The following is a 24,236-nucleotide window of genomic DNA, read 5'->3' as shown; positions in this document are numbered from 1 at the left end:
GTATGTCCCCAAAGATCCTTGAAGTACTGTGTTCACGGCTTGATCGAAACAGTACGCACGCACAAAATCATTTCCTTTGATGCTGTATCACCCTATGTCTAGAAGAACCAACTGTAGTTTAAAATCCTATTACTCTGGCAATAAAGATAACCTTTCCATTTAAGGACAGCAACTACGCTGCATTTCAAAGTGCAGGAGAGCGCTGCATTTTTTGCTTGGCTTTCACTTCAGTATTAAAAAAAAAATCTAGTACTAGGCATTGCCGAGTAAATACTCAACTGCGGTTCTGAAAACGGTTCGGTCCGTATTTCCCCACTCCTCAAAACCTCCAACGGTTGCCTATTCACCTCCGCATAGAATAGACACTCCCTGCCGACGGCTTTAAGGCATTAAGCTCTCTCCCTCCTATTTAACCCCATTCATCTCTTACTACAACCCAACCCACACTCTCCACACCAAACACCAATTTACTCTCCGTACACTGACTCATCTATCTCACCCCTGGCCCCTTGATCACATTCTTCCTTGGGTCTATAACTATTCCCCTCACTTCATTTTACAGTCTACCACTCTCCCCATCTTCGAAACTCTCCTAAAATCACATCTCCTCCAAGAGGGCTTCTCAGACTAAGCTCTTTATTTTCCCCTGTCCACCCCCAGTATTGACTATGCCCTTGGCCGTGTACCCACTAAGCATTTGAACACTTACCCCAGCCCCACAATACTTGTGTAAATATTCTTATACTCTATATTCCCTAAAACAAGTCTACTTAAATATCTGCAGACTGTGGGCTCCTTATGGGCAAAGATTACATTTCCCAGTTCTGATATATTGTCTTTTCCCCAAGCACTTTATTCAGTGCTCAGCACATGGAAAGCCCTCAAATACCACTTGTTGAATTATTGAACTGGTGGAGTTTAGACGTACGGAAAGCCACCACGCCCAGAAATTTTTCTAATAAAAACATCCTGCAAATATCTATTCCATTAAAGGAGGTCAAAAATAATGAAATCCAAAACAGGAAAACAGTAAACATCATTACTGGAAAGCACTTATTAGACCTTAGAATGCCATACATCAGAGTTCAAGACAAAGAACATGGACTGTTCAATATAAATGAACAGTTGACATGCCCTGTTCAATGTAATACGGAGGTGTAAACTGTTTGCCTTCGAAACCGTTCAGTGTAATTTTATCTTTTTCATTCTCATTTGCTTTAACTTTTCCCTGTGATTCTATCCTTCCCTGTTCCCTCCCGCTCTCCGACCCCTCTATTAGATGGCTTGTTCCTCGTCAACCAGGTTTAGCAAATGAATTTGATGCCTTTGCTTTCTCCACAATAATTTGGCCAGGGTTTTTACACATCGCAAGCAATGTTACGGATATATTAAAGTTCCAGACATCAGTCCTGAAGGAAAAGAACACCCATTCTCCCCATCCCCAAATTAACTGCCCCAGTTAGACGGTAAAATACTTACTGGCTCTGAATATGGCCCGCTAGATTCCTCTATTACATCAACACTTTCAAAACCAGGCAGCAGAAGTAGAGTTTTTTGTTTGGCTTGATTTAATATAGGTCTTAGAAAAAGAAAAATCAAAGTTGTAACAAGGAAAGCAAGAAGTATTAAACTGACAGTTTTCAATTTTTTATGCAAAAGTTCCATTTTGTTTTTGCACTGACTTAATTTTACTCCCACAAAAAATGTAATAACTTTCCTTCCATTCAAATTCAACGCTTATTTCTAGTACTAAATATGCCAATAGTGTGAACACAAACACCAAAGACAACTTACTTCAACTCTTCGGGATACGTTAACACTGTCGCTTTAGCAAACGTTGCATTCCAGAATTGGGCACTCTGGTTTCGAATCTGCTTATTCTTATGCAGCATTATGCTGCACAGTAATGGTGAAAGCTGTTCTAAAAGCTCATTATCGTAATTTCCAGTGTAGCGAGACTGTAAGCAGAGGAAAATCTCTCCCAAAAGCTTTTCTGACTAGGAAATAAGAAAAGGCATGAAGACATTTAGAGGGAAAATGGAAAGCTATAAATCTTCGCGTTCAAAAAATCTGCCATTCCAAGAATGTTACTTTATAAGAACGGATATGGATAGGAGAAATATATTTACATATATGAAAATGTGAGACTGAAAGCCAGGAGTTATTAAAACACAGTTCCCACTGATGTTATCCCTCTAGGGCAGGGCACCACAGATACACAGTGGGATTAACCCACTAGTGGATTGGTGCCAACACTGCCAAAGGAACCTACTGCTCAGAACCAAGGAGCCACTGCAGTGTGTGGAAGCACAGGATTCTTTAAACTCCTCTTAAAACCTCTCATTTTCACGCCGGTTCGTTATCAAGAGGTTGGAATGATCTCCTCCTCCTCTGTTCTCCCATGCCACCAAATAATTGCTCGCTCCTGCTCTTAGACTACAGGTTTCATTTGCTTCTTGGGAATTAGTAATCACATTAGTAATCACAGCCTTCCCAGACTGAATCCCCTTTTTCCTCTCCTCCTCCCCATCCCCCCGCCCTACAGCACTTGTATATATTTGTACAGATTTATCACTCTATTTATTTTACTTGTACATATTTACTATTCTATTTATTTTGTTAATGATGTGCACATAGCTTTAATTCTATTTGTTCTGATGATTTTGACACCTGTCTACATGTTTTGTTGCCTGTCTCCCCCTTCTAGACTGTTAGCCCTCTGTTGGGTAGGGACTGTCTCTATATGTTGCCCACTTGTACTTCCCAAGCGCTTAGTACAGTGCTCCACACACAGTAAGCGCTCAATAAATACGACTGAATAAATGAACACAGTGATGATGCCAAGTGAGTCCTTAAAAATAGCAAGAGTATTTTTTGTTTAGAACATTTTTCAACTAAATTTTTACCTTGTTGCTGAGGCTGCTGTATATTTTGGGCCTATCATCACACCTATGAAGAAAAAGTTAAAACATGGATACAGTGACCACGATATTCTCAATTAATTGCAAGTTGCTCAAGTAACGCTGGTAGTAAACGGATTTTGTTTGGTATGGATAACATGATCACCCTCAAATTGAATTTAAAAGGAATACCATTAATCAGAGATCCCAAGGAAACAAAACATTTACATTAAATGTCCTTTATCTCACGGTAACTTTTGTGGCTGGATTAAAATACACTTTTTAAAAAAAAAAATACCAGTTACATTACCAACAGGGTCTTAAAAATTCTCAAAATACTTAGCTCTTGGTCTAACAGCAGAAAAAAATTAACATTTTTTTTTCTTAAAATACAGTCCATGTTTAGAAATTTGGATAAAATCACGAATGCTTACCTTGAGTTTTCATAGAACACTGCCAAAGGTCTTGCCAAAATTGCAAAAATTGTCCGAATCACTGAAGGCAAAGAAATGTGGCCCAAGACACTGGACATAATGCTCACAATTGAACTACCAACGGGAAGGAGAGCATCGGGGCGTTCTCTGGAACTGAGTCGATGGAAAGAGTTGATCGCCCTCACAATAAATTTAAATAAGGAGGCCAGCTTCCCTAGGGGCTCCTTCTTCTTCTTGGACCAATCTGTAGGGGTCTGTGGTGCTAGAGCAAAGACGATGATGTTAAAAAGGAAAGGACTTAACACGGCACCTTTCCAAGTTCAATTTAGTGCAACCATTCAGAATGACTTAATGGGAGTTTTAGGAAAAAAAAAAAAAATCAATGTATGAATCCTACCAAAAAAGTTTAAATGTTTGGTCACTTGTTGGGCTAGTGACAGAGTTGGTCTTAATTTTTTCTTCTGTGATTCTGGGATTTACAGACATCACAGAGGAAGAGGTTGATTAATTTCCATATCCTGTAATCATATTTAAGGAAGGACAACCTTTTCATTTTATTACGGTTAAGCTTAAAACAAGTTGCCCCGAACTTGAACTAGCTACTCCGTTGGCCAGGACAAGAGCAGAGGTAGTGGAAAGTATGAGGTCAGAGAACACCAAATTCAACACATCTGTACCTGTTATTTTTCCATTATGCACGGACTGGCATAGCACTTCATTTCCAACTAAATCTTGACTCACAATTTTACCATCCAAAGCAGAAACACATTCTAATTTCATACTACCAATTTTCATGACTAAAATACTCAGCAAAACTCTGAGGTGTTTAAAAATATATATATATTTTGAATCCCATGATTGATATCCTACTAAATTTATTTCTACAAGCGGCTTTGTCGAGCATATCAATTCAACTGACAATTGAACACTAGGTAAGAAATATATCTGGGCCAACTTTTTCTCAGGTTGAAAGAAAACAGCATTTTCACAATCTCTTGAATTATCATTGAACCACAGTCTACAATTTCAAACAATCCAAAAACTATGTTTAACTCCTCATGAAGAAATATGGTTGAGGGAGGTAGAGAAAAGCAGTGTGGCTTAGTGGACAGAGCACGGGACAGAGTCATAATGACCTGTGTTCTAGACTAGGCCCTGCCACTTGTCTGTTGTATGACCTTGGACAAGTCACTTCACTTCTCCGTCTGTCAATTACCTCACGTGCAAAATGGGGATTAGACTGTGAGCTCCACGTGGGATATGAACTGAGTCCAACCTGATTAACCTGTATCAACCCCAGCGCTTAGAACAGTGGCTGGCACATAGTAAGTGCTTAACAAATCCCATGAAAAAAAAAAGTACCAATTTAGCAATCTGTGAATATGCTTCAAAAACCACTAATGAAAAATTATAGTGCCTTGTAAAAATGAGACACTCATCAATTATTTCCCCCTGCTCCAGAGCCTCTAGGCACACCCCAGAAAAAAATAAATCTCACTGGCACTGTAATGTCTACATTACAGACATTACCTTGAAATGAAATGAAACTACAAAATTCAGCCCGGCCTCTGGAAAAAGCTGGTTTAAACTGAAACTATTTATGTAAATATTGGCATCAAGTTTATGAGCTTCAGTAGGTGAAAAAATATTCCTTACATTTAATTACTGGCTGATACTTAGTACTGTAAGGTGAAAAATCGATGCAGTCAACCATTACTGTTATAATGTGAACAATCCCATCCAAAAGAGGCAAGTTCTGCGTAAAAAAGAAAAAAAAAATTAGGAACATTGAATGACTGATGAATTCTTCCCTCTCTGCACATAACCCAGAATATATTACTAATTAATACTCCCGTCTAGTTAATTTAAAAGAGCTACTTTCAAAATTAATCATCTCAACACTGTCTTCTGCATGATTATTAACTGGCAGGCCAATGAAACACCCATTTTTTTTCCATCATTCCTTCAGCTGCCCTGCAAAGATTTTTTTTTAAACTGAAAAAGCTTTCCTAAAGGATAATGACGTGTCAAAATTTTCAGATACTTCAAGTATTGAGGTACATTAACTCACTGCTAAGGCTTCATCATCCATTCCCAACATTATCTTGGCACAGAGTTCCTCACAGCATAAGTTCTCTTCGGCTGTTGCCACCAAGGCTGCGCAGCGGGCAAATGCGCGATACAATTCTGACCAGGTTCGTAGTAAGGACTTCATGGAGGGCTTGAAACAGACAAAGCAAATATAGAAGAATGGTCTGGAAATAATCACACCCCCCACAATGGAATAGATGATACAATACACCATTGTTTCTTTATCTTAACTCAACTTGTACTTCCCAAGCGCTTGGTACAGTGCGCTGCACACAGTAAGTGCTCAATAAATAGGATTGAATGAATGACACAGAAGGGGGGGAAAAAGGCTGAATGAGAAGTCAAAAAGTGGAGATGGCTAGGATGATCACTCCAACTGGAGAGTTTAGAGCTATCGTCTCTGCTGCAAAGGAAGCAAGGAGTACAGGTGCAGTGCTTGTGTAGCCTTGCGTGTTATAAACCCTTGGATGGCCCAAATGTAAACAGGCTGAGCCTCGGTTCTTTGGCACCTGGGCTCCATCGGAGTCTAAGGAGTTGTCAGAGCGCCCAGCCTTCGTTTCTAGGTGTGTGGGCACTGTTGTACAAGGGCAGACCTACTTCACAAAAACAGTAAGACCTACACAGCTGCACCACTGCCCCCAGCTCTCAGCAGGGTTGTCTGAGCCCATGCAAGACTCTGCAGACTGAAGCAGTGCTTGGTTTTCCCATTACTTTCTCAAGTTGAGGTGCCCTCAAGTCTTAAGTGACGACGAAAGGGGAAAATCCACACCTAACAAGGCTTAATTGGAGGAATAGCTATAGCTTAGCAATTAAGAAATGCCGTACTGCCAATCATCAGGAATGACGAGGGTTACATCCTTAAAGAACTCTACATTTAAGGACAATTTGCAGCGAAGTACCCTTGCCTTTATAAGCACTGTGCACATGCCTGCAGCCGTTGTGTCAGCCAGCATGCTGCACTTTTTCAAGACGGTCAAGCTTTGTCAGAAGGACAGTCCCAAATTTGCCAAGTGCTCTACGCAAAATGCGATGCGAAGATATATGTTATGGGACAATTGACTGTATAAGGGAACCAAATGGAGAGGGTGAAAATAGAGTAATAAACAATTTCTTTTATGAAAAGTTCGACGTAAATTTGAAAACTGTTGCAGTTTCATCGCTTCAGAATGGAAAGGGATGGGAGACCAAGACAGTTTGCATTCACTCCAGATGGCTGTAGACTGTGAGAGCATTCTAATAATCTCATTCACAAAAGAGATGATTTTAGGATGAAGGTTTGCTCACCCTGAAAATATTTCTATCAGTACAAAAGTCTGATTTACTTACAACGTTAAAATGTTCATAAACCATATTCAAGCATAAGATTCAAGAAATTCTTTAAAATCAGGGGGGTGGAGGGGGACAATCCATGGGAGGCTTAGGTTTCAACTGGGAAAGTCTTTCCTATCAAGAATGTTCTAATGAAGAAATCTAGAAATCAACATGAAAAGGTAAGCACTTCTTAAATAAATGTAAAATGCTCATTACCGGCGGGAAGTCCACTACTGGAAAAATGTGGTTTATAGGTAGCATCAGTGCACTATATACAGCGCTGAAATTGTGTTCTAATGCATCTCCCTGGTTTACTTCATTGGTCTGAAAATGACACACACAAAAAACTAATTAGATAGTATGCAAACAGCCCATTCTTTAGTCTTCCCTGTGCCCAAAATGCTCATCTTAAAGAAAGACTTGAAAGCAGCTAAACCCCAAGACAGGTTACATACATCACCCCTTACCCACCCAATAATCTGATGAAACCCTTAGAACCCTTATTTTTTTAAACTGAGGAAAAAAAAAACTCTTCCAAAGTGTCTTTTTTCAAGGAGCTTAAAGGATTCTAAAAGCATACTACAGATTTTGTCCAAAATATTCTTAAAAAGCATTCCTTTTGGGGTATTCTGATTTTCTAAGTGGGAAATGGATAGGCATGAAGCAGAACATTAGTCTACCAAGATGGCCTGGGACAGCACTCAAGGTATCCTGCCCCTATTGAGAGCTTTTTGAATGAACTAATCATTCTATGCCCACAGATCAGAAGAAATCCCCCCCAAAATATATTTCGACACTTACAACATTTAAATACACACACGACATACCCGGTTTATAAGTTCAGTTAAAGGGTTGACAATAATACTCCACATCCTCCAAAGGTGCTCCCTATTTTTCAGGTGCTTTGTGTTTTGATTAATAACACTGAGGACTGATTCACTGAAAGCAAGGGGAGACGTTGGTCCAGAAAGAACGTAGCCTACAAGGGTTTCCAGGTTTAGAAAGAACCTAGAGGTAAAAAGAAAAAAAATGCATATATCCTCTTGTGAAGTTATCTTTGTGAGAATAAGAAATACTTAAAAGCCTATTTCCTTCACGTAATCCTAGGGAAATAGACTAATGTTGGGAAACTCTTCCCATTCGCTGTAAATAAGTTATTTTATTACATTTTTATAATCACCAAGCGTGCTGCTCGTAGCAGTCTGATACAGAAGTCAAATCAATCATGTGCACAAACTTTCCCTGGATGTGTGCAATGCCTGGGCTAATTCACAGCATAAAAGAGGCGCAATAGAATGAATTCAACACACACTGTTACCAAAGATATGCTTGCTCAAAATGTGTGCGTGTGTGTGTATAAATATATATCTGAATGCTCTGCAGTAAATTCTTCAGTTCATTCATTCAATCGTATTTATTGGGTATTTACTGTGTGCAGAGCACGGTACTAGGCGCTTGGGAAGTATAAATCAGCAACATATAGAGAAGGTCCCTACCCAACAATGGGCTCACAGGATAGAAGGGGGAGACAGACAACAAAACAAATAGACAGGTGTCGATATCATCAGAATAAATAGAATTATAGCTATATACACATCATTAGTAAAATAAATAGAATAGTATGTACAAATACACACAAGTGCTGTGATGGGGGAAGGGGGTCAGGCAGGGGGGTGATGGGGAGGAGGAGGAGAGGAAAAGCGGGGGGGGGGGGGCTCAGTCAGTTGGATACTTTAAGAAAATGAAGACCTCATATATATCATTATCCCATTCATGTAGGTTACTAAAGCCTTCCCTGAAATACAGATACTCAAATGCTGAAACCTGTGAACTAATTTTAATTGCACTCTACTAGCAAATAATTACTTGGACAACAAGTTTTTAAAAGAACTGTGAATTTGAGCTCCAATCTAATCACTTCCCTTAAACGTTTTATCTTCTCATGTACCACCTTTTCTATGGGAAGAAACAGAATAGATTGCTTGGGAGTTTTCCTATCTGAATTTGAGGAAATCACTGGTAACAGTCACCTTGGCAGAAACAAATCTTAGTTGTCAATCAAGAGCATTTACCTTTCATCTGTTGCACCGTTTTCCAAAAGATTATTGTGGAAAATAATCTGAATTAAAAACAAGGCTGGAGTTCCCTGGAGTGAGAGGAGAAAGGCAGTTGTTCAGTTTTTTGGAGGTCAGGTAAATGTTGCTATCTTATGCCCCCCGCCAAATCTGGGAGAAATCTGAGAAAAAAATTCTAATCCAAACGTGAAAATGTAATTCCTGCTCTTACAAACATGCACAGGTAGGGGAGACATACCAACAATGACAACAACAAAAAAAGATTTCTAAAAGTTTATTTACTTAAAATTGTGATGCCCTCTAGACTTTTAAGTTCACTGTGGGCAGGGAATGTGTCTTTTACATTGTACTCTCCTATAGGCTTAGTACAGTCGTCTGCACAAAGTAAATGACTGCCCTATTCTTCCCTTCCTATTTAGCAGGCCACTGGATGTTCTGTTCTTATGGCAGAGATGCCAGGCTGGTGTCGCCCTGCCCAACTCAGCCACCCCATGACAACATTCTTCTACTGCCCTCTCGGTAGAATATTGTATAGTTGACCTCATCGTATTTCAATTTTCTCCACTTTGAAAGTATTTTGACTGACATGATATGAGCGAATAAAGCCCATTTCAATTTACCATTAGCTAATTACAATGTATCTATTTAGAATAGATAATGGAAGAAGCGTTGGAACAGGGGGTCTTTCTCCTAAATACGATATAAAGTGTTTTGGCAAATTTTTCAGTCCTGAAGATGCACTGATGCACTTTACATTATTTCCCATGGGAAACGAAACTTCATTTAATGTTCTTTTGCTTCCACAGAACCAATTAAGAGCACTAAGATGGATTATAATAGTATTAGGTATGTTACAGTAAGTGAACTGATGCGCTTAGCACAGCTTTTAATAAAGTGCCTCTGAAATTAACAGAAAAGACTAGTTTATCAATAATAATAATAATGATGGCATTTATTAAGCACTTACAATGTGCAAAGCACTGTTCTAAGCACTGGGGAGGTTACAAGGTGATCAGGTTGTCCCACTGGGGGCTCACAGGCTTAATCCCCATTTTACAGATGAGGTAGCTGAGGCCCAGAGAAGTGACTTGCCCAAAGTCACACAGCCGACAATTGGCGGAGCTAGGATTTGAACCCATGACCTCTGACTCCAAAGCCTGGGCTCGTTCCCCTGAGCCACGCTGCTTCTCTAGTTTAATGCTAGACCACCATGACCCATTACTAAATGCATCCTTGTCCTGAATATTAAACACTGAATAGTCACAAGTGACTCAAATGTCTTTAAAAAGTCAGTGAGTTACAGAATACTCAAAAATACGTGTTCTCCCCCTCTAGAATGTACACTCGTCGTGGGCAGAGAATGTGTCTTTATCGTTTGATTGTACTCTCCCAAGCGCTTAGTACAGTGATTTGCACACAGTAAGCACTCAGTAAATACAACTGAATGAATGAATGAATGTTCTCCCTCCCAACCCAGCAGCACTTCGGCACAAATCTGTAATTTATTAATGTCTGTCTCCCCCTCCGGCTACAATATAAGCACACTGTGGGCAGGGAATGTGTCTATTATTATATTATACTCTCCCAAGCACTTAGTACAGTGCTCTGCACACAATAAGTGCTCAATAAATACACAGAACCAAGTATTTAGTGCCTGAGCTATCCAGAATTTTTCCCAAATGACTTCTGCATCCGACCTGCTCATCCACCCATTTCCCTACAATGAACAGGGCATACTGGGCTTCATTTCTAGAAAAACTAAAGGTTTTTTTTTCCCCTCGAGCTTTTTTTTTTTTTTTAAACTTCTCACGTAAAATACTTACATTAAGGAGATCCATGTTAGCAATCTGATATGCTGGTGAGCCTAATACTTTCTGAGGCAGATTTTTAATCGCTGTTTCTATTAGAACCTGAGGAGAGAAACCAAAGCAGAGAGCTAAAGTTTATTTACAAAATTTCTGCAGCACTTAGTGTAATTTCAATCTTTAGAGGAATAAAACAATATTATCGCCGCAGTATCAACTGTTCAATGTCAAGTCTGGCTGTGCCTCCCTGGGACAAGTGCCCCTCCATGTCCCCCCCACCCCCCCCCTTTTTTTTTTTTTTTATAGCCCTCTCCCTTGGAAAACTCCTCTCTTCCCTTCTCTGCAGTCTCACAATTCCTCCTGCCTTCAGGACATCTCTATTTGGATATCCTGCTGACAGCTCAAACTGAACGTGTCCAAAACAGAGCTCCTATCAATCACTCGTATTTCTTGAGAACTCAATGTGTACATCAGCTTTAAAACACTCCATCACCAGTACAGTGCTCTGCACACAGTAAGCGCTCAATAAATACGATTGATGATGATGATCATCTTGCCCCTTCCTACCTTATCTCACTGCTTTCTTATTACAACCCAGACTGAATTCTCACTCTTCTAACGCCAACCTACTCATCTTCTCAATTGTTTATCTCTCCACTAACCTCTCGCCCGCGTCCTACCCCTGGAACACACTCCGTCTTCATATTAGGTAATTACTCTCTCCACTAAGAGGACTTGCTTAAGCCCTCATTTTTTCCTCCCATTCCCTTCTTCGCCACCCTTGCACTCTGCTTTGAACCCTTTAGTCACCTCTCCCTCAGCCCCGCAACACTTAAGTCTATGTCGTAATTTGCTTATATTAATGTCCCCCCTTCTAGGCTGTAAGCTCTCTGTGGGCAGGGGATGTGTCTACCAACTCTGTTATACTGTATGCTCCCCAAAATTTAATACAGCTTGCTGCACACAGTAAAGACTCAATAATGACTGAAATGTTCTGAAGGAAGTCCCATTTCTGGCCTGAAGTCTCCATGGGCAAGTCTAACGTTAAGGTCCAATTAACACTCGCAGGGATTGAATGATGTCGATACGGCCAAAATTTCTGGGGCCAAACTAGCAGCTAGTTCTGCCTTCAAGCCCACAATGGTGAACCTGATGTCTTCACAACACTCACTCTCTCAGCAAACTGCTCTTCAAACTTTTCATCCTTTCGCCCTGCTGGCCTTCTAGGCAGCCTGGGTGGTTTGGGCAACCTCTGGATTTCAGAAAATGTACAACCCCAACCCTCCCAAGCAGCGGGTATGGATCAGGCACACTCTCAAGCAAATGCCATTACACAGGGATTCAGCCAATGAAAAAAATAACCCAGTTCGGAAGACCTCACCCTAATGTTTTCAGTCCTTCGGGGCTGAAGAGCAACCAGGAGTGTCATGGGTGAAAACTCACTAACACAAAAAAAATTGCAGCCTACCAATGAGAACACAGGCACAAAAAAGCAAACACAAAAAAGAAAACCGCCTCCGGGAAAGCCTCCTACAGCAAACATATAACGAACATAACAATTATTTCGTTTGTTTTAAAGCCATATTCCAAATCTCCAAGGACAGGCCGTGTACCCTGCTTTAACCAAGCCAGTGAGATTTTAATTACTAGCGAGCAATTCCAGCTGGCAAGCTGAACAAAGGACTTGGCTCCTCACAGGGAACCCACCATGGATAATTTATGAAATAATTATAAAAAACACATGTACATATGCTTACCAATGTCTTCGACACAGGAAGGGCGTTCGATGTCACTATGTTTTTTAAAGCCTGTAGCAAGAGGGTTAATACTTCCGAACCTTGTCTCTCTTTTTTGTTACCTAAAAGTTTAGAAACCATAAGCTTGGTTAAACTCTAATAATGAAGAGCAGAGGATAAAATTACAGTACAGAAGAGTGATACCTACAAATCAGGTGGACGTACACCTCACCCCCCATTCAATAAAGCCGAGTCATTACAGGAGGTATTTAAAACATTTAGGGGAAGTGCTCCGTTTTTTTCTGCTACGTATTTAAACTGTAAAGAATCCAAATGAGTTGGTGCTACACTTGTCTCAGTGTGGCATTTTGATACGACCTGCTTACCTGATTCAATCACAGACTTCACAAAACCAATCAGATCCAACCAAATAGCATTAATCATGGCATCTAAAGGAAAAAAAAATGCTGCTTAAATTGGCGAGCACTTTGGCAAGAAGACCTCAACAGAGAGTTGCTTCCAAATCTGAATAAAAAGTCATAGCCCATCTCTCAAACCTTTCAGAACACTAATTCCCCTTTTAAAATGTAATCTCTTGGAGAGGAGAGATCACATTTTTTTAAAGAAATTCTTTATTGACAGCTTTGGCCAACACCCAGAATTCATGCCAGAGTGTAGCACAGTGGCCAAATATCAGGCAATTCAATCCTGAGCCTCAGCTCGCTCTTTCCTTAGACTGGAAGCTCCTTGTGGCAGGAAACTCGTCTACCAACTGTGTTACTTTCCTGAGTGTTTTAGTACAGTGCTCCGCACACAGTAAGTGCTCAATATATACCACTGATTGATTGATTTCCCCAACCCAGGCCTCCTCACTGTTTCTCCTGCCACTTTCAGGTCTGTGCTACTTTCCTCCGTCCTTGCCCACCTTCTCTCAGGCAACAGAGGAACACGATCCCAGAATAGCAACATGCAAGGTAGGAGAGGACTGAGTGCAGCAACAAAAAAATGGCACAAAATTCAACAGCCATGAGAGATCTGTGGCATAACTGATCTACTAATGAACCCATAAAACCAACAGACCTCCTGCCCTCTTCCTCTACATCTTGCATGGAAATGGCAGGAGAGCTACAAAATGTAGTGAGTGCCAATTTTATGCTACACTGCTTGGTTCTGGGTTCAAGTCAACATAAATATTATTTCTTTTTTCATCATCAAGATTTTTAAAATTTAAAACCAAAGAATTAAACATCAGTGATAATGAAACAAACCACCCTCTTACTAATGTTAAATCCCCACACCAAACTACTACCACATTAGCAGTTCAGAAATACACTTTCCCCTTATGTATTTACCGGAAGCATCTTTTCCAACAGCAATGAAGCCATCCTGGACTGCAGCAATAAGTGTATTTGCATGTTTGCAAAAAAATGAAGGGCTACTGATTAAAGGATGTTGAAGAGGCTCTAATGGGGGGAAAAAAAGCAATGGTTGTGATTTCTAAAGAATAAAACAAACTTTTCTAAAACCAAAAATGTTCTAAATAGCAAAAAGCAAAACGATTTTTAAAGTTTTAAAAGTTAATAGAAGTATTTAACCTATTAAAAGTGGAAGAGCACGGTCTGTATTTTGATACATATGAATGTTGAATAGCTAATAATATTTGGGGAAAAAAAATAGACTGTAAGCTTGTTGTGGGCAGGGAATGTGTCTGCTATGTACTCTCCCAGGCACTTAGTACAGTGCTCTGCACACAGTAAGCGCGCGATAAATATGATTGATAAAAAACATTTAAGAAGAATACCTAAACTAAGCACCAGTTTATTTTGCTTGGCAAACTCCAGAACTTCTGGTCCCAACAAGAAGTGAAGCAACATTTCAATTCCCAAGAGCTGAATGGAAGGAATTGCGGCCATGCCGCCCATACTTGTACTCAGATTCATCCTGGGAGTTACCGAGTTTCCAAATGGGAAAGTTCCTTAGGGAGAGAGGGGTAGGGGAGGGGGAAAAAAAAGAGAATTGGTGGCACTATTAGTAACCTAAAACAAACTTACTTCAGCTAATAACCCAACAAACCATTTTCAAGAGTAAAGGAGTTATTAGGAATAACTCTTACTGGCCTTGTTTATAAAAGCACATTCATTTTTCACCTCATCTTTTACGTGCTTTCAGTCTGTGAGAAATGGGTCAAATGAGTGGTATTTTGAAAATTACCGCATTGATCCAAGGTCCCAATGAGACTTGCCTTTTTTCTGTACCAGGCATTATGGTGCATCCCCAGGCATGAGTTACACATGAGTTATCTTGTCCATTTTCCTTGTCCAGAGGCACAAGGCATAAAGGCCTAACATACCCAAGACCCTCTCACAAACCTCTATCTGCATTTTTATACTTGTTCTTCAATGGCTGGATCATATATAAATTCTGAACCCAGGGCTCCAAGATTTAACTCCCACTGACCAGTGAGGGCTCAAGATTCCCACCACTCCCACTAACTCACCACCCCCCATTTGCATTTCAAGGGGGCTCCTTGGAAAAGCCTCAAGATCCTGCTGAGTCTGAAACCTTTAAACAGTCCCATCAAGTGCTTATTTAGTACCAAGGGAGAAAAATGAGTTTGGGAGAGACAGTATTTTATATCCAGAGTTGCCCTGGCTTTAGAGAGCACTCTAAGTACAGTCAAACCTGAATGACAGCCCAACATCACAAAGACAACTCATTTTAATTCCCACGTTGCAGTTCGGTTTCTTAAGATTTAGAAAGTTAATTTTTAATGACATGCAATTGGAATTCGTAATGCAGCTCTGAAAACCTAACACCTGTAATAAGCAAATTTGGTTTAAATTTAAGTAATCTACTATTCTTACACATATCCACACACACAAACCTCTCCAAAAAAAACCCCACAAAATACAAAAACCCACCAAAAAAATACCATCATTTAATAAGAAGCCCTTAAATGTTAATCAAAAGGATACTTTATTATATATTAACATTAACATAATGTTGATACTATATAATGATGACATTTTAAGTACTTACCTGCCAGGCACTGTACTAAATGATGGGGAAGAGATACAACCAAGATTAACAAGTCAGACACACATAGTCCCTGTCCCACTGGAGAAACAGGCATTTTATCTCTTTTTTACCAATAAGGAAACAGACATGGAGAAGTAAAACAGGTCATGTAAACAGGCCTGTGGTGGAGCTGGGAGGAGAACCCACACCTCTCAATTCCTGGTCCTGTGATCTTTCCACTAAGCCACTCTGCCTCCTGCAAAACTTTGAGGCTTCTTTTACTATTTCTGATTTTTCCAAAAATCCAAATATTACAGTTGTAATATTACAATTTTACCTATCGCTCCTGCTTGCAGACAGTAGCACAATTTCAACATCTACAAATGCAAATCTTCATAAGGGACTTTAAGTACTGAATGGTTAATTTCAAGAAAATGGTACTTTCTATTCCTTAATTCGCTGCACTATAACATTTGCAGCTAAAAGTGATTAATTACTTATTGTCCAAGCATAAGAGCTGAAGTATTCTGTACCTGCTTTTTGCCCAGAAGTTACATTGTTTAAGCTTTGATTAGCTGCTCCTCGGGAGGGAGTGCCTTGAGATGTAGTATTCAAGTCTATACTTAAAGTGTTCTGAATCAGTGGAACGCAAACCTAAAAGGAGGAAAAAAGTCCAATATAAATGTTTTTTTTTTAAAAAAAAAAAGCAATCTCAGACTTGTAAATTCTAGGACCCTTAAATAAACACCAATTTATTAAGTAGTAGTCACCAACAGAATACTTATGGTAGTCATTATACGGAAACTATTCAACTTCTTTCCTCCTATCAGACAGATAATCGATCTTCCCCATTTCAAAGCTTTATTGAAGGCACATTTCCTCCAAAAAACGTTCCTAAGCCCTCCTCTTCTCCCATTCCCTTCGGCGCTGCTCTTTCTTGCTCCTCCCTTCATCCTCCATCCCATCCCCACAACCCATATAACTCCTGTATAGAGCCGTAATTTCTTTATTTATATTAATGTCTGTGAGCTCGTTTTAGACAGAGAATGTATCCATATGTTGTAACACTGTACTCTCCCAAGCCTTAGTACAGCACTTTGCACACAGCAAGTGCTCAATACATATGGTTGAATGAAAGAATGAAGCTATTTCTTAGTTATCTCATATCCAAGAACTGCCAGTACGTTTTTCATTCCCTTGGGAATGACAGGCACTTTAACCATGCAACTTAGACCACTCAGTGGATCACTACAGTCAACCAGACCCTACCCTAAGTCAAAATACTATCAACTGTACTGCCACCAGACTTCTCATCAGGAGAGAGCAATCTAATGAGGCAGGATAAACACAGACCAAGAGAAATTACTGAACAAGAAGCCGCTCAGGGACCCCATCCTCCAACCTTTGTGTTTCTCATCCTTGCGCAGCTGACACTGTTTTTCAGTTCTGTTAACCCTGCCGCAACCGAGGCTAAGAGTGTAGAGGATGGAGAGCATCCCCTGATTGTTAATGGCTCCTGACTGCAGTCCAAAGGACAGCCAAAAACAGTCAAGACTGAATTACTGAAGGTGTCAGGATTCAAAACAATCTGTCCCTTTGTATTACCTGTTCAAAATTAGCAGGAAGATGAGATCCGAGCCTCATCAGTAAATACCACCACACTTCCAATTTAGTAAGTGCCAGGGCTTCTGTTCTCACATGGATAGAGCTCAAAGGCTGCATTAATAACTTCAGTCTCTTTGCGCTGCACAATATCTCTTGAGTCAGACAAAAGGAGAGCAAAAAAGTTATTCTTAGGGATATAAGACAATCACAAAAACAGCACATAAACATAACAGGATTAACAAGGGAGAGCATCAAGGGCAACCAAAGAAAAGGTACTGGGCTGTTAGCCTTTTCATCCTCTCAGTCCAGAAAAACATCAAGAGGGGTACCCAACCACCTGACAGAAATGAGCCCCTGAACCAGACAAACCAAGAACAGTCAAACTCTTGCCTAGGTTAGCCACCCACTATACCACCATACTAGGAGATTTTGACATTTCTGAGTATTTATAAAAATACAAGTCCTCAGCAACTTGTCAAAGGGTCCTTTTGTGACCTTGCAAATGCAAACATTTCACCTTAAAATGAGAATCTTGATAAATACTGTCGACTGGCTTTCAGGGACCCTGTGCTGTTACTCTGAATTTTTCTGGATCATCATCAAGAATTGACTGTTCTACCACAAAAGGTAAAGAATTTATACGAGTGTTGTACCCAAATTTCAATTCCACGCTGCCATTTTAAAGGTTTTTTTTTAAAAAAAGGCTAAAATTCAACCCACAATATCACTGTCTCCCTCCATTTAGTTATAAAATGGGGAGAGCCTGTAGAGGCATCCACAAATTTCAGAAGATTGGGAAGGAATTGGCTGTAGCTGTTGTGACCACTGGACTCTGGAGAGTCTGACTTGAGTGGGAAGAGCCTGAAAACAGCTCTTTCAAGTGCAAGGTTGCGATGCTTTTACTGTGTTTCCTCATGTGCCTGTCCACAACCTCCTGCTCCTCTGCTCCTGCCTTTTTTGCTTGTAAGTCAGCTGCGGGCCAGGACCAAAACTTAGATATCGCTTTTATATTTGCCCCCAGCACTTAGCACCGTGCTTTGCACATAGGTGTTCAATAACACCACTGAATAAATGAATGAACTTTTTTTAGTTTACCTGGATTAAGGGCAAAATTATCTATGAGACTCTTCCACGCAATGAAGGCTATTTTTTTAATCACTGGAGCTCCACTGCGAAATCCAAGTTCTTCTAGTTGCAATAACGAGTTGATAAAACTCCCACTGCGATGCAAAGACTAAAGAGAGCAGAAGGAATACGTTTAAAGTGAATTCAACACAACGCTCCTTCCTGGAAACTTACTCCAAAAGTATAACACCCTTACCTTGCCTAGAAGCTTGACAAACAGAGGCCATAATTTCAAAACGTAAGTCTCATTTTTGGTCATGAATAACTTCTGGAGTTCAGAAATCAAATTCTGCAAGCAAACAGAAGATCTTATAAAAATGGAACTTTCAAAAAGGCAAAAACATTTGAAAAATACATGCATTACAATATTATCAAGAAGACGCTTCGCCGAACACCACCTCTGGTCATCAGCTCTGGAGAATAGTCATTAGGGTTTTTCCATCCACGACAGATGTCCCACAGAAAGCCACTACTCAGTGACCTTACTGAAGAAATGGATGCTTAGCGTGCTATCACATTCAAATGGATAAACTGACATAATTCATTTGCAAAAAACCTCTGTGGCTCTAACCACCTCAATCAGGGAACTTCCATTACAGATTCTCACCAAAACCAATCAATGACCAGTCTTATTCCCGTAGATCTTCCAGGGGCAACCAGAGGGAGGGTCTTCATGAGCTCTCCACGTGATTTTGCAACATGCCCTCTTGGACAGACCTGACTTCTACATATCCAGCATATTTGAATAACATGCGTCACCATTCCCTGACAATGAAAAGGTATTCCTCCTACAATACACTGCTCAGCCATTGTTCCAACTGAGAGCAAGGTGTTCTGGGGAAGATGGTTTGAAAACACCATGGTTACGGAAAATGCGCTTGTTCTGTAGTTTGCTGGCACAACTCAGTAAAGCAACTGCCAGCTGAACCCATTTCGAAACCACTTATAAAGTCCCGTTTCTAGATGAAAATTAATTTGCTGAGCGACGCAAATAATGTTGCTCAGCAATCCTGCGATTCTGGTGTAAGTAAACTTTTAAAAGTTGAAATACTAACAAACTGATGCTTAAATTCATCAGATAAGCAAAGCCTATTTAAAAAAAAACGATCAGAATTAACACACTAGGGGTCTGATTCAACAACTGCACCACAGAAGTCAATGATATGCGCTTACTATGTGCAGAGCACTATACCTACAGCTTGGGAGAGTACAACACAACAGAATTAGCAGACGTGTTCCTTGCCCTAAATCAGGTTAAGACACTTCCAACGGTTCAGCAGCCTAAGAATTCCTTTAGGTGGGGTGGGAGGCGAAGCTGATAAAAGTATTAACTTACAGTAGTCATGAGTTGCTCTGTTATAGCCGCCACTTCTTGTTGTTTCAGAAGTAACAGTGGCATTCCCAACTCCAGGGCGGCCGCACCTCGCATATGCACTTTTTGTGCTGAATGTACGACGAGAGGTATGACCATCTTGGCCCACCTTACTGCTTCTTCTCCCATCTGAACTGGAGCTTGCTCTAGTAAACTGAAAGGAAGTCAGAAGAATATAAAGCTGCAAAAGTTTGTAGGAGTGCATTTGCCCTCACTTATGATTAAAAACTAAAATTTCTCTGTAGTTTGCAACTCCAACTAATGGAATCAATATTTGCTGTCCCCGTTACGGGTCAGAATTCCCTCTTTTCTTTTTCTAAATTGACACTTTCAATCAAACAGCCAGTGCCTCTACCCACACCAACTCTCCTCAAATGTCTGGGCCAACAACTGACTCCCAATTCTCCATGACAAGTGAAAAATTAGAAGAAATATTTAATCAGTTCACAATTTATCATGGAATATGGGAGCCTAGTCATGGTTTGAGGCAATTGATGAAATGAGGCCTCGGGTATCTTACTACCAAACCCTACCATTACATAAAAAATACAAGTACACAATCAGTGCTTTCATTCTTGCCAATTTAGCAAAATAAAGACTTTGGGAAAAAAATTTGGCCGTTTAAGGGCATTAATACACTAGCTAACTTGTAAAACACGAAATGTTTCATTCAGGTTTTGCTGCTAAAACCCACAACCCTTAGTCAAACAATCAGTATGGTGAAGTGCTAATTTTTGAATTTTCATTAATGCTTAAGTTTAGTCATATTTCAACACATCTTTTAACAGAAGAACTCTGCGAGGCCTAGTGGAAGGAACATGGAACGAGATCCAGGTCTTAGTCTCCAGAGGCCTGCTGTAAGATCCTGGGCAAGTCACTTAAACTTCCTAAAGCGATGAGGGCCAAGGACTGTGTCCAATCTGATTTTCTTGTGACTATTCCAGCACTAAGCGATCCTTTGGTACATAACCGCCAGTTAATACAGGTCATTATTTTTAGAATAATAATCCAATGATGCATAACTCAGCTTTCTTCCCCTCCAACCCCTAGTTTAAAGTTTAAGGTGGTAACAGTGGAAAACAAAAAGCATATTTTCATATTATTCCTTACTTTCAGTTTGTTAACCAGAAACTTTTGATCAAAACCTGATCTTCCTAACCTTTTTAGGTGGAAACTGGTTCCAACCTCCATCATTTTTATTTTCACTCTGAACTATGTGGCTGTGTCCCCAAATTTGGATGGGTGCCTGAACTTGCAAATTAAAATTAAAGCAGGTGGAAGTCAGAAGTGGGTAGCCTGTCATTTGTTCTCCAGGTGCTATCTGACTTCACTACACCTGCACCCACAGAACCAAATAAATAATTGCATCCCGGCAAATGTCACAGCACCTGAAGAAATTTTCAAACTGCCACGTGCATTTTCCTACAACAATAATGATAATAATAATAATAATAATAATAATAATAATGGCATTTATTAAGTGCTTACTATGTGCAAAGCACTGTTCTAAGCACTGGGGAGGTTACAAGGTGATCAGGTTGTCCCACAGGGGGCTCAGTCTTAATCCCCATTTTAAGATGAGGTAACTGAGGCACAGAGAAGTTAAGTGACTTGCCCAAAGTCACACAGCTGACAGGTGACAGAGCCGGGATTTGAACCCATGACCTCTGACTCCAAAGCCCGTGCTCTTTCCACTGAACCACGCTGCTTCTCCTGACACATCTCTAAAAGCAAAACATTGATGGTTTTAAAGAAAAGCATTTACCATCTATTTTATTGTGAACACCAAAGTGTTCACATTACCTATTTTCATAATATTTGATATTATGAAAAAACGTACCGTATAATGACATTTAGAGCTTCATAATCAACTACCATAGAATGCACATCTTCTTTATTAAATACTATTTCTAATGTTGTAATTATACTGGGCACCTGGGGGAAAAAAAGTAAAACACAAATTAAGCATGATCAATTTTATTTTGTTGACCAATGCACCCCCCAAAAAAAACCATACCAACCACTTTGCCAACGATTTCAGCAGGGAAAGTCTGCTTAGACAGGACCCAAAGTGCTCGAGTGCGTGTGTTTTTGTCTGAAGTCTTCTCAGCAATACTGTTCACTTCTGAAAGCAATCCTTCCATTTCCGATTCTGCAAAATAAACGTAATTTTTTTTAATTTAACACACTATAAGTTGTAAATATATGGTAGAGGACAAGCTAATACACATTTTTCTTCTTAAATTACTTTAAGCACTTGGGAGAGTACAACATATCACGAGTAATAGGACAACCTTTCAACACAAGGTGGGAAAAATAGACATATATCAACCAACTAAAACATTTCACCAACGGTGTTATTTCTTATGTGCTTACTGTGTGCCAATGAACTGGGGTGGAGATCATTAATTAATGATGGCATTTATTAAGCGCTTACTATATGCAAAACACTGTTCTAAGTGCTGGGGAGGTTACAAGGTGACCAGGTTGTCCCACGGGGGGCTCACAGTCTTAATCCCTATTTTACAGATGAGGTAACTGAGGCCCAGAGAAGTAAAGGGACTTGCCCAAAGTCACACAACTGACAGCTGGCGGAGTTGGGATTTGAACCCATGACCTCTGACTCCAAAGCCCGTGCTTCTCTAAGAAAGAAAAGGAAATCACAGACACAGGCCTTGACCCCCATGAGGCTCACAGCCTAAAGGGTTGAGAGAGCAGGTACTCCCCATTTTACTGAGGAGGAAAGAGACCCAGAAGTTAAGCTAAATTGCCAGAGATAGGAAAGAGACCCAGAAGTTAAGTTAAATTGCCAGACATAGGATTGGAACCTCGGATTCACTAGGGTAGGCCGCTAAACAGCTTGTTCCCAAAAGATCAAAGTAATTGGCAAAGTAATGTAACATTAGAATACAGAAGGGAGCGTGAAAATGAAGACAATGAGATCACAGGTAAATGTGAGTCCATCATTTACTATTCTTTCAAAAACAACCCCACCCTCTCCAAGCGCCAAAACAATCATCGATCCATCTTCCCTTCACTCCTGAATTTACTGGGCATATCTACCTACAAATACACTGATCAGATGCTCAACATTAACCCTTCCAATCTGAGCAACTTCTTTATGCAAACAGCATACGAAGTTCTGCCCACTGTGGCCACAGAGTCCTTTTTCGACAATGAAATCGTCAATACTAGTAGTAGTTCCTCTGCTACTGCTGCCCATCCGAACAGCTGGATTAATCCTACGAGTCGGACTGCTTTGTCCAAATGGAAAGTTAATAACAAAAAATGATATTCACCCATGTAATAGCTTTTTCCAGAAGTTAGCAAAAAGCAATGTAGAATTGTGGACAGGAATACAAACTATAAGTAAATGAGTCACTTTTACACCAACACAACTCTAAGAAATTGAAACTGCAATAAAAGCATTTTTCTACCTGACAATCCGGATGCAATTTTGGAATTATGCAGACAAAACCCCAAAGCCTGTAGTGCGGCACAATTCAGCTCCGAGTTCTGGTGAGAAATGTGAACCTGCAAAAACAAGTATGCTGCTGAAGATTACATCCCACATATTTTTTTTTGTATAATGTAAAGCATTCTAAGTGTCAAAAATGATTTGGATGACCTGCAAATCACCGTCAAACGTTTAATGCACTTTTAGAATGTATACATGGCATTGTATTAAGTGTTGTGTTTGCTGAGTGAAGTACAATTGTCAATCTATGCCTAATACCACTCAGATTAGACTGCAAACCCTCAAGGGCAAGGAGTCTGTTCCTCAAGTGCTGGGTAAAGCCCTTTATATAAAAGAGGTGGCCAAGTCTCACATACGGGATATAGCTGAGGGAGGATGGAGATAACCTACCCGAGGTGGAAGGGTGTTCTGGGAGGAGGCAAGCACGAGGGGAAAGGGCGAGAGCAAGACACTGCACTCTGCTGCCATGAAATACATACCGAGTTATAACTGCGCACACACACAATGACCGAAAACAAGCCCTTTTGGCCACCCCTGCAGTAGGCGTTCAATTTCAAAAACTACTGAATGAAAATACAATGTCGATATTGGCCATGAAACGACAGGGTCAACTGTTCACAAACTAAAAAGGTTTGTTTTAAGGGGAAAAAAATATCCTTTGAGTCCGAATTTTGCTTCTCACAGTCTTTCTAAATAACCTTGGTATCTCCTTTGCACTGAGGATTGTGATCTCTATTAACAGTGCAATCCAAATAATCTATGGGTACGGTGCCAGAGGAGCAAGTGGATAGCTATTCCAAAACCTAAATTTTTTTTTAACGCTGCTGCTCCTGGGTTTTTTCAGTAATAGAGGAAAATCCTCCGCCATTCCTTAATAAGCCACTCTGGATGTCAGTAGATGGAGGGCACTGGTGCCTGCAGCCCCACACGCTCTTCTGAGCCCCCTCCTTCTTCTCCCCCTCCTCCCCTTCTCCACCTTACCTCCTTCCCTTCCCCACAGCACCTGTATATCTGTTTGTACGTATTTATTACTCTACTTATTTATTTTACTTGTACGTATCTATTCTAATTATTTTATTTTGTTAATATGTTTTGTTTTGTTCTCTGTCTCCCCCTTCTAGACTGTGAGCCCACTGTTGGGTAGGGACCGTCTCTATATGTTGCTTGTACTTGTACTTCCCAAGTGCTTAGTACAGTGCTCTGCACACAGTAAGCGCTCAATAAATACGATTGATTGATTCTGTTCTATGGCCACTGTTTGCCCCTTTTCTCCCAGTCACCTCACT

General features: G+C 40.2%; 1 protein-coding gene across 2 annotated transcripts in view; it reads right to left on the bottom strand.

The window, feature by feature from the left end:
* RIF1 (replication timing regulatory factor 1) overlaps positions 1-24,236 on the bottom strand; it is a 47,448-nt gene that overhangs the window by 18,371 nt on the left and 4,841 nt on the right. For both annotated transcript variants that reach the window (XM_038751485.1, XM_038751486.1), the window contains exons 3-24: positions 22,910-23,006; positions 21,494-21,624; positions 21,313-21,407; positions 19,437-19,626; positions 18,297-18,389; positions 18,071-18,209; positions 16,976-17,127; positions 15,904-16,024; positions 14,154-14,327; positions 13,705-13,815; positions 12,739-12,801; positions 12,374-12,474; positions 10,635-10,721; positions 8,809-8,882; positions 7,564-7,744; positions 6,953-7,060; positions 5,406-5,555; positions 4,991-5,090; positions 3,335-3,596; positions 2,907-2,949; positions 1,795-1,997; positions 1,480-1,579 (exon numbers count right to left, since the gene is read on the bottom strand). In XM_038751485.1, coding sequence (XP_038607413.1) covers positions 1,480-1,579; positions 1,795-1,997; positions 2,907-2,949; positions 3,335-3,596; positions 4,991-5,090; positions 5,406-5,555; positions 6,953-7,060; positions 7,564-7,744; positions 8,809-8,882; positions 10,635-10,721; positions 12,374-12,474; positions 12,739-12,801; positions 13,705-13,815; positions 14,154-14,327; positions 15,904-16,024; positions 16,976-17,127; positions 18,071-18,209; positions 18,297-18,389; positions 19,437-19,626; positions 21,313-21,407; positions 21,494-21,624; positions 22,910-23,006 — 2,775 coding nt within the window. The remainder of the gene's footprint in view (positions 1-1,479; positions 1,580-1,794; positions 1,998-2,906; positions 2,950-3,334; positions 3,597-4,990; positions 5,091-5,405; positions 5,556-6,952; positions 7,061-7,563; positions 7,745-8,808; positions 8,883-10,634; positions 10,722-12,373; positions 12,475-12,738; positions 12,802-13,704; positions 13,816-14,153; positions 14,328-15,903; positions 16,025-16,975; positions 17,128-18,070; positions 18,210-18,296; positions 18,390-19,436; positions 19,627-21,312; positions 21,408-21,493; positions 21,625-22,909; positions 23,007-24,236) is intronic.

Source organism: Tachyglossus aculeatus, chromosome 9, assembly GCF_015852505.1.
Source record: "Tachyglossus aculeatus isolate mTacAcu1 chromosome 9, mTacAcu1.pri, whole genome shotgun sequence".
Taxonomy (NCBI): Eukaryota; Metazoa; Chordata; class Mammalia; order Monotremata; family Tachyglossidae; genus Tachyglossus; species Tachyglossus aculeatus.
The sequence above is the reverse complement of the archived record's forward strand: the minus strand, read 5'-3'. Positions and strand labels throughout refer to the sequence as shown.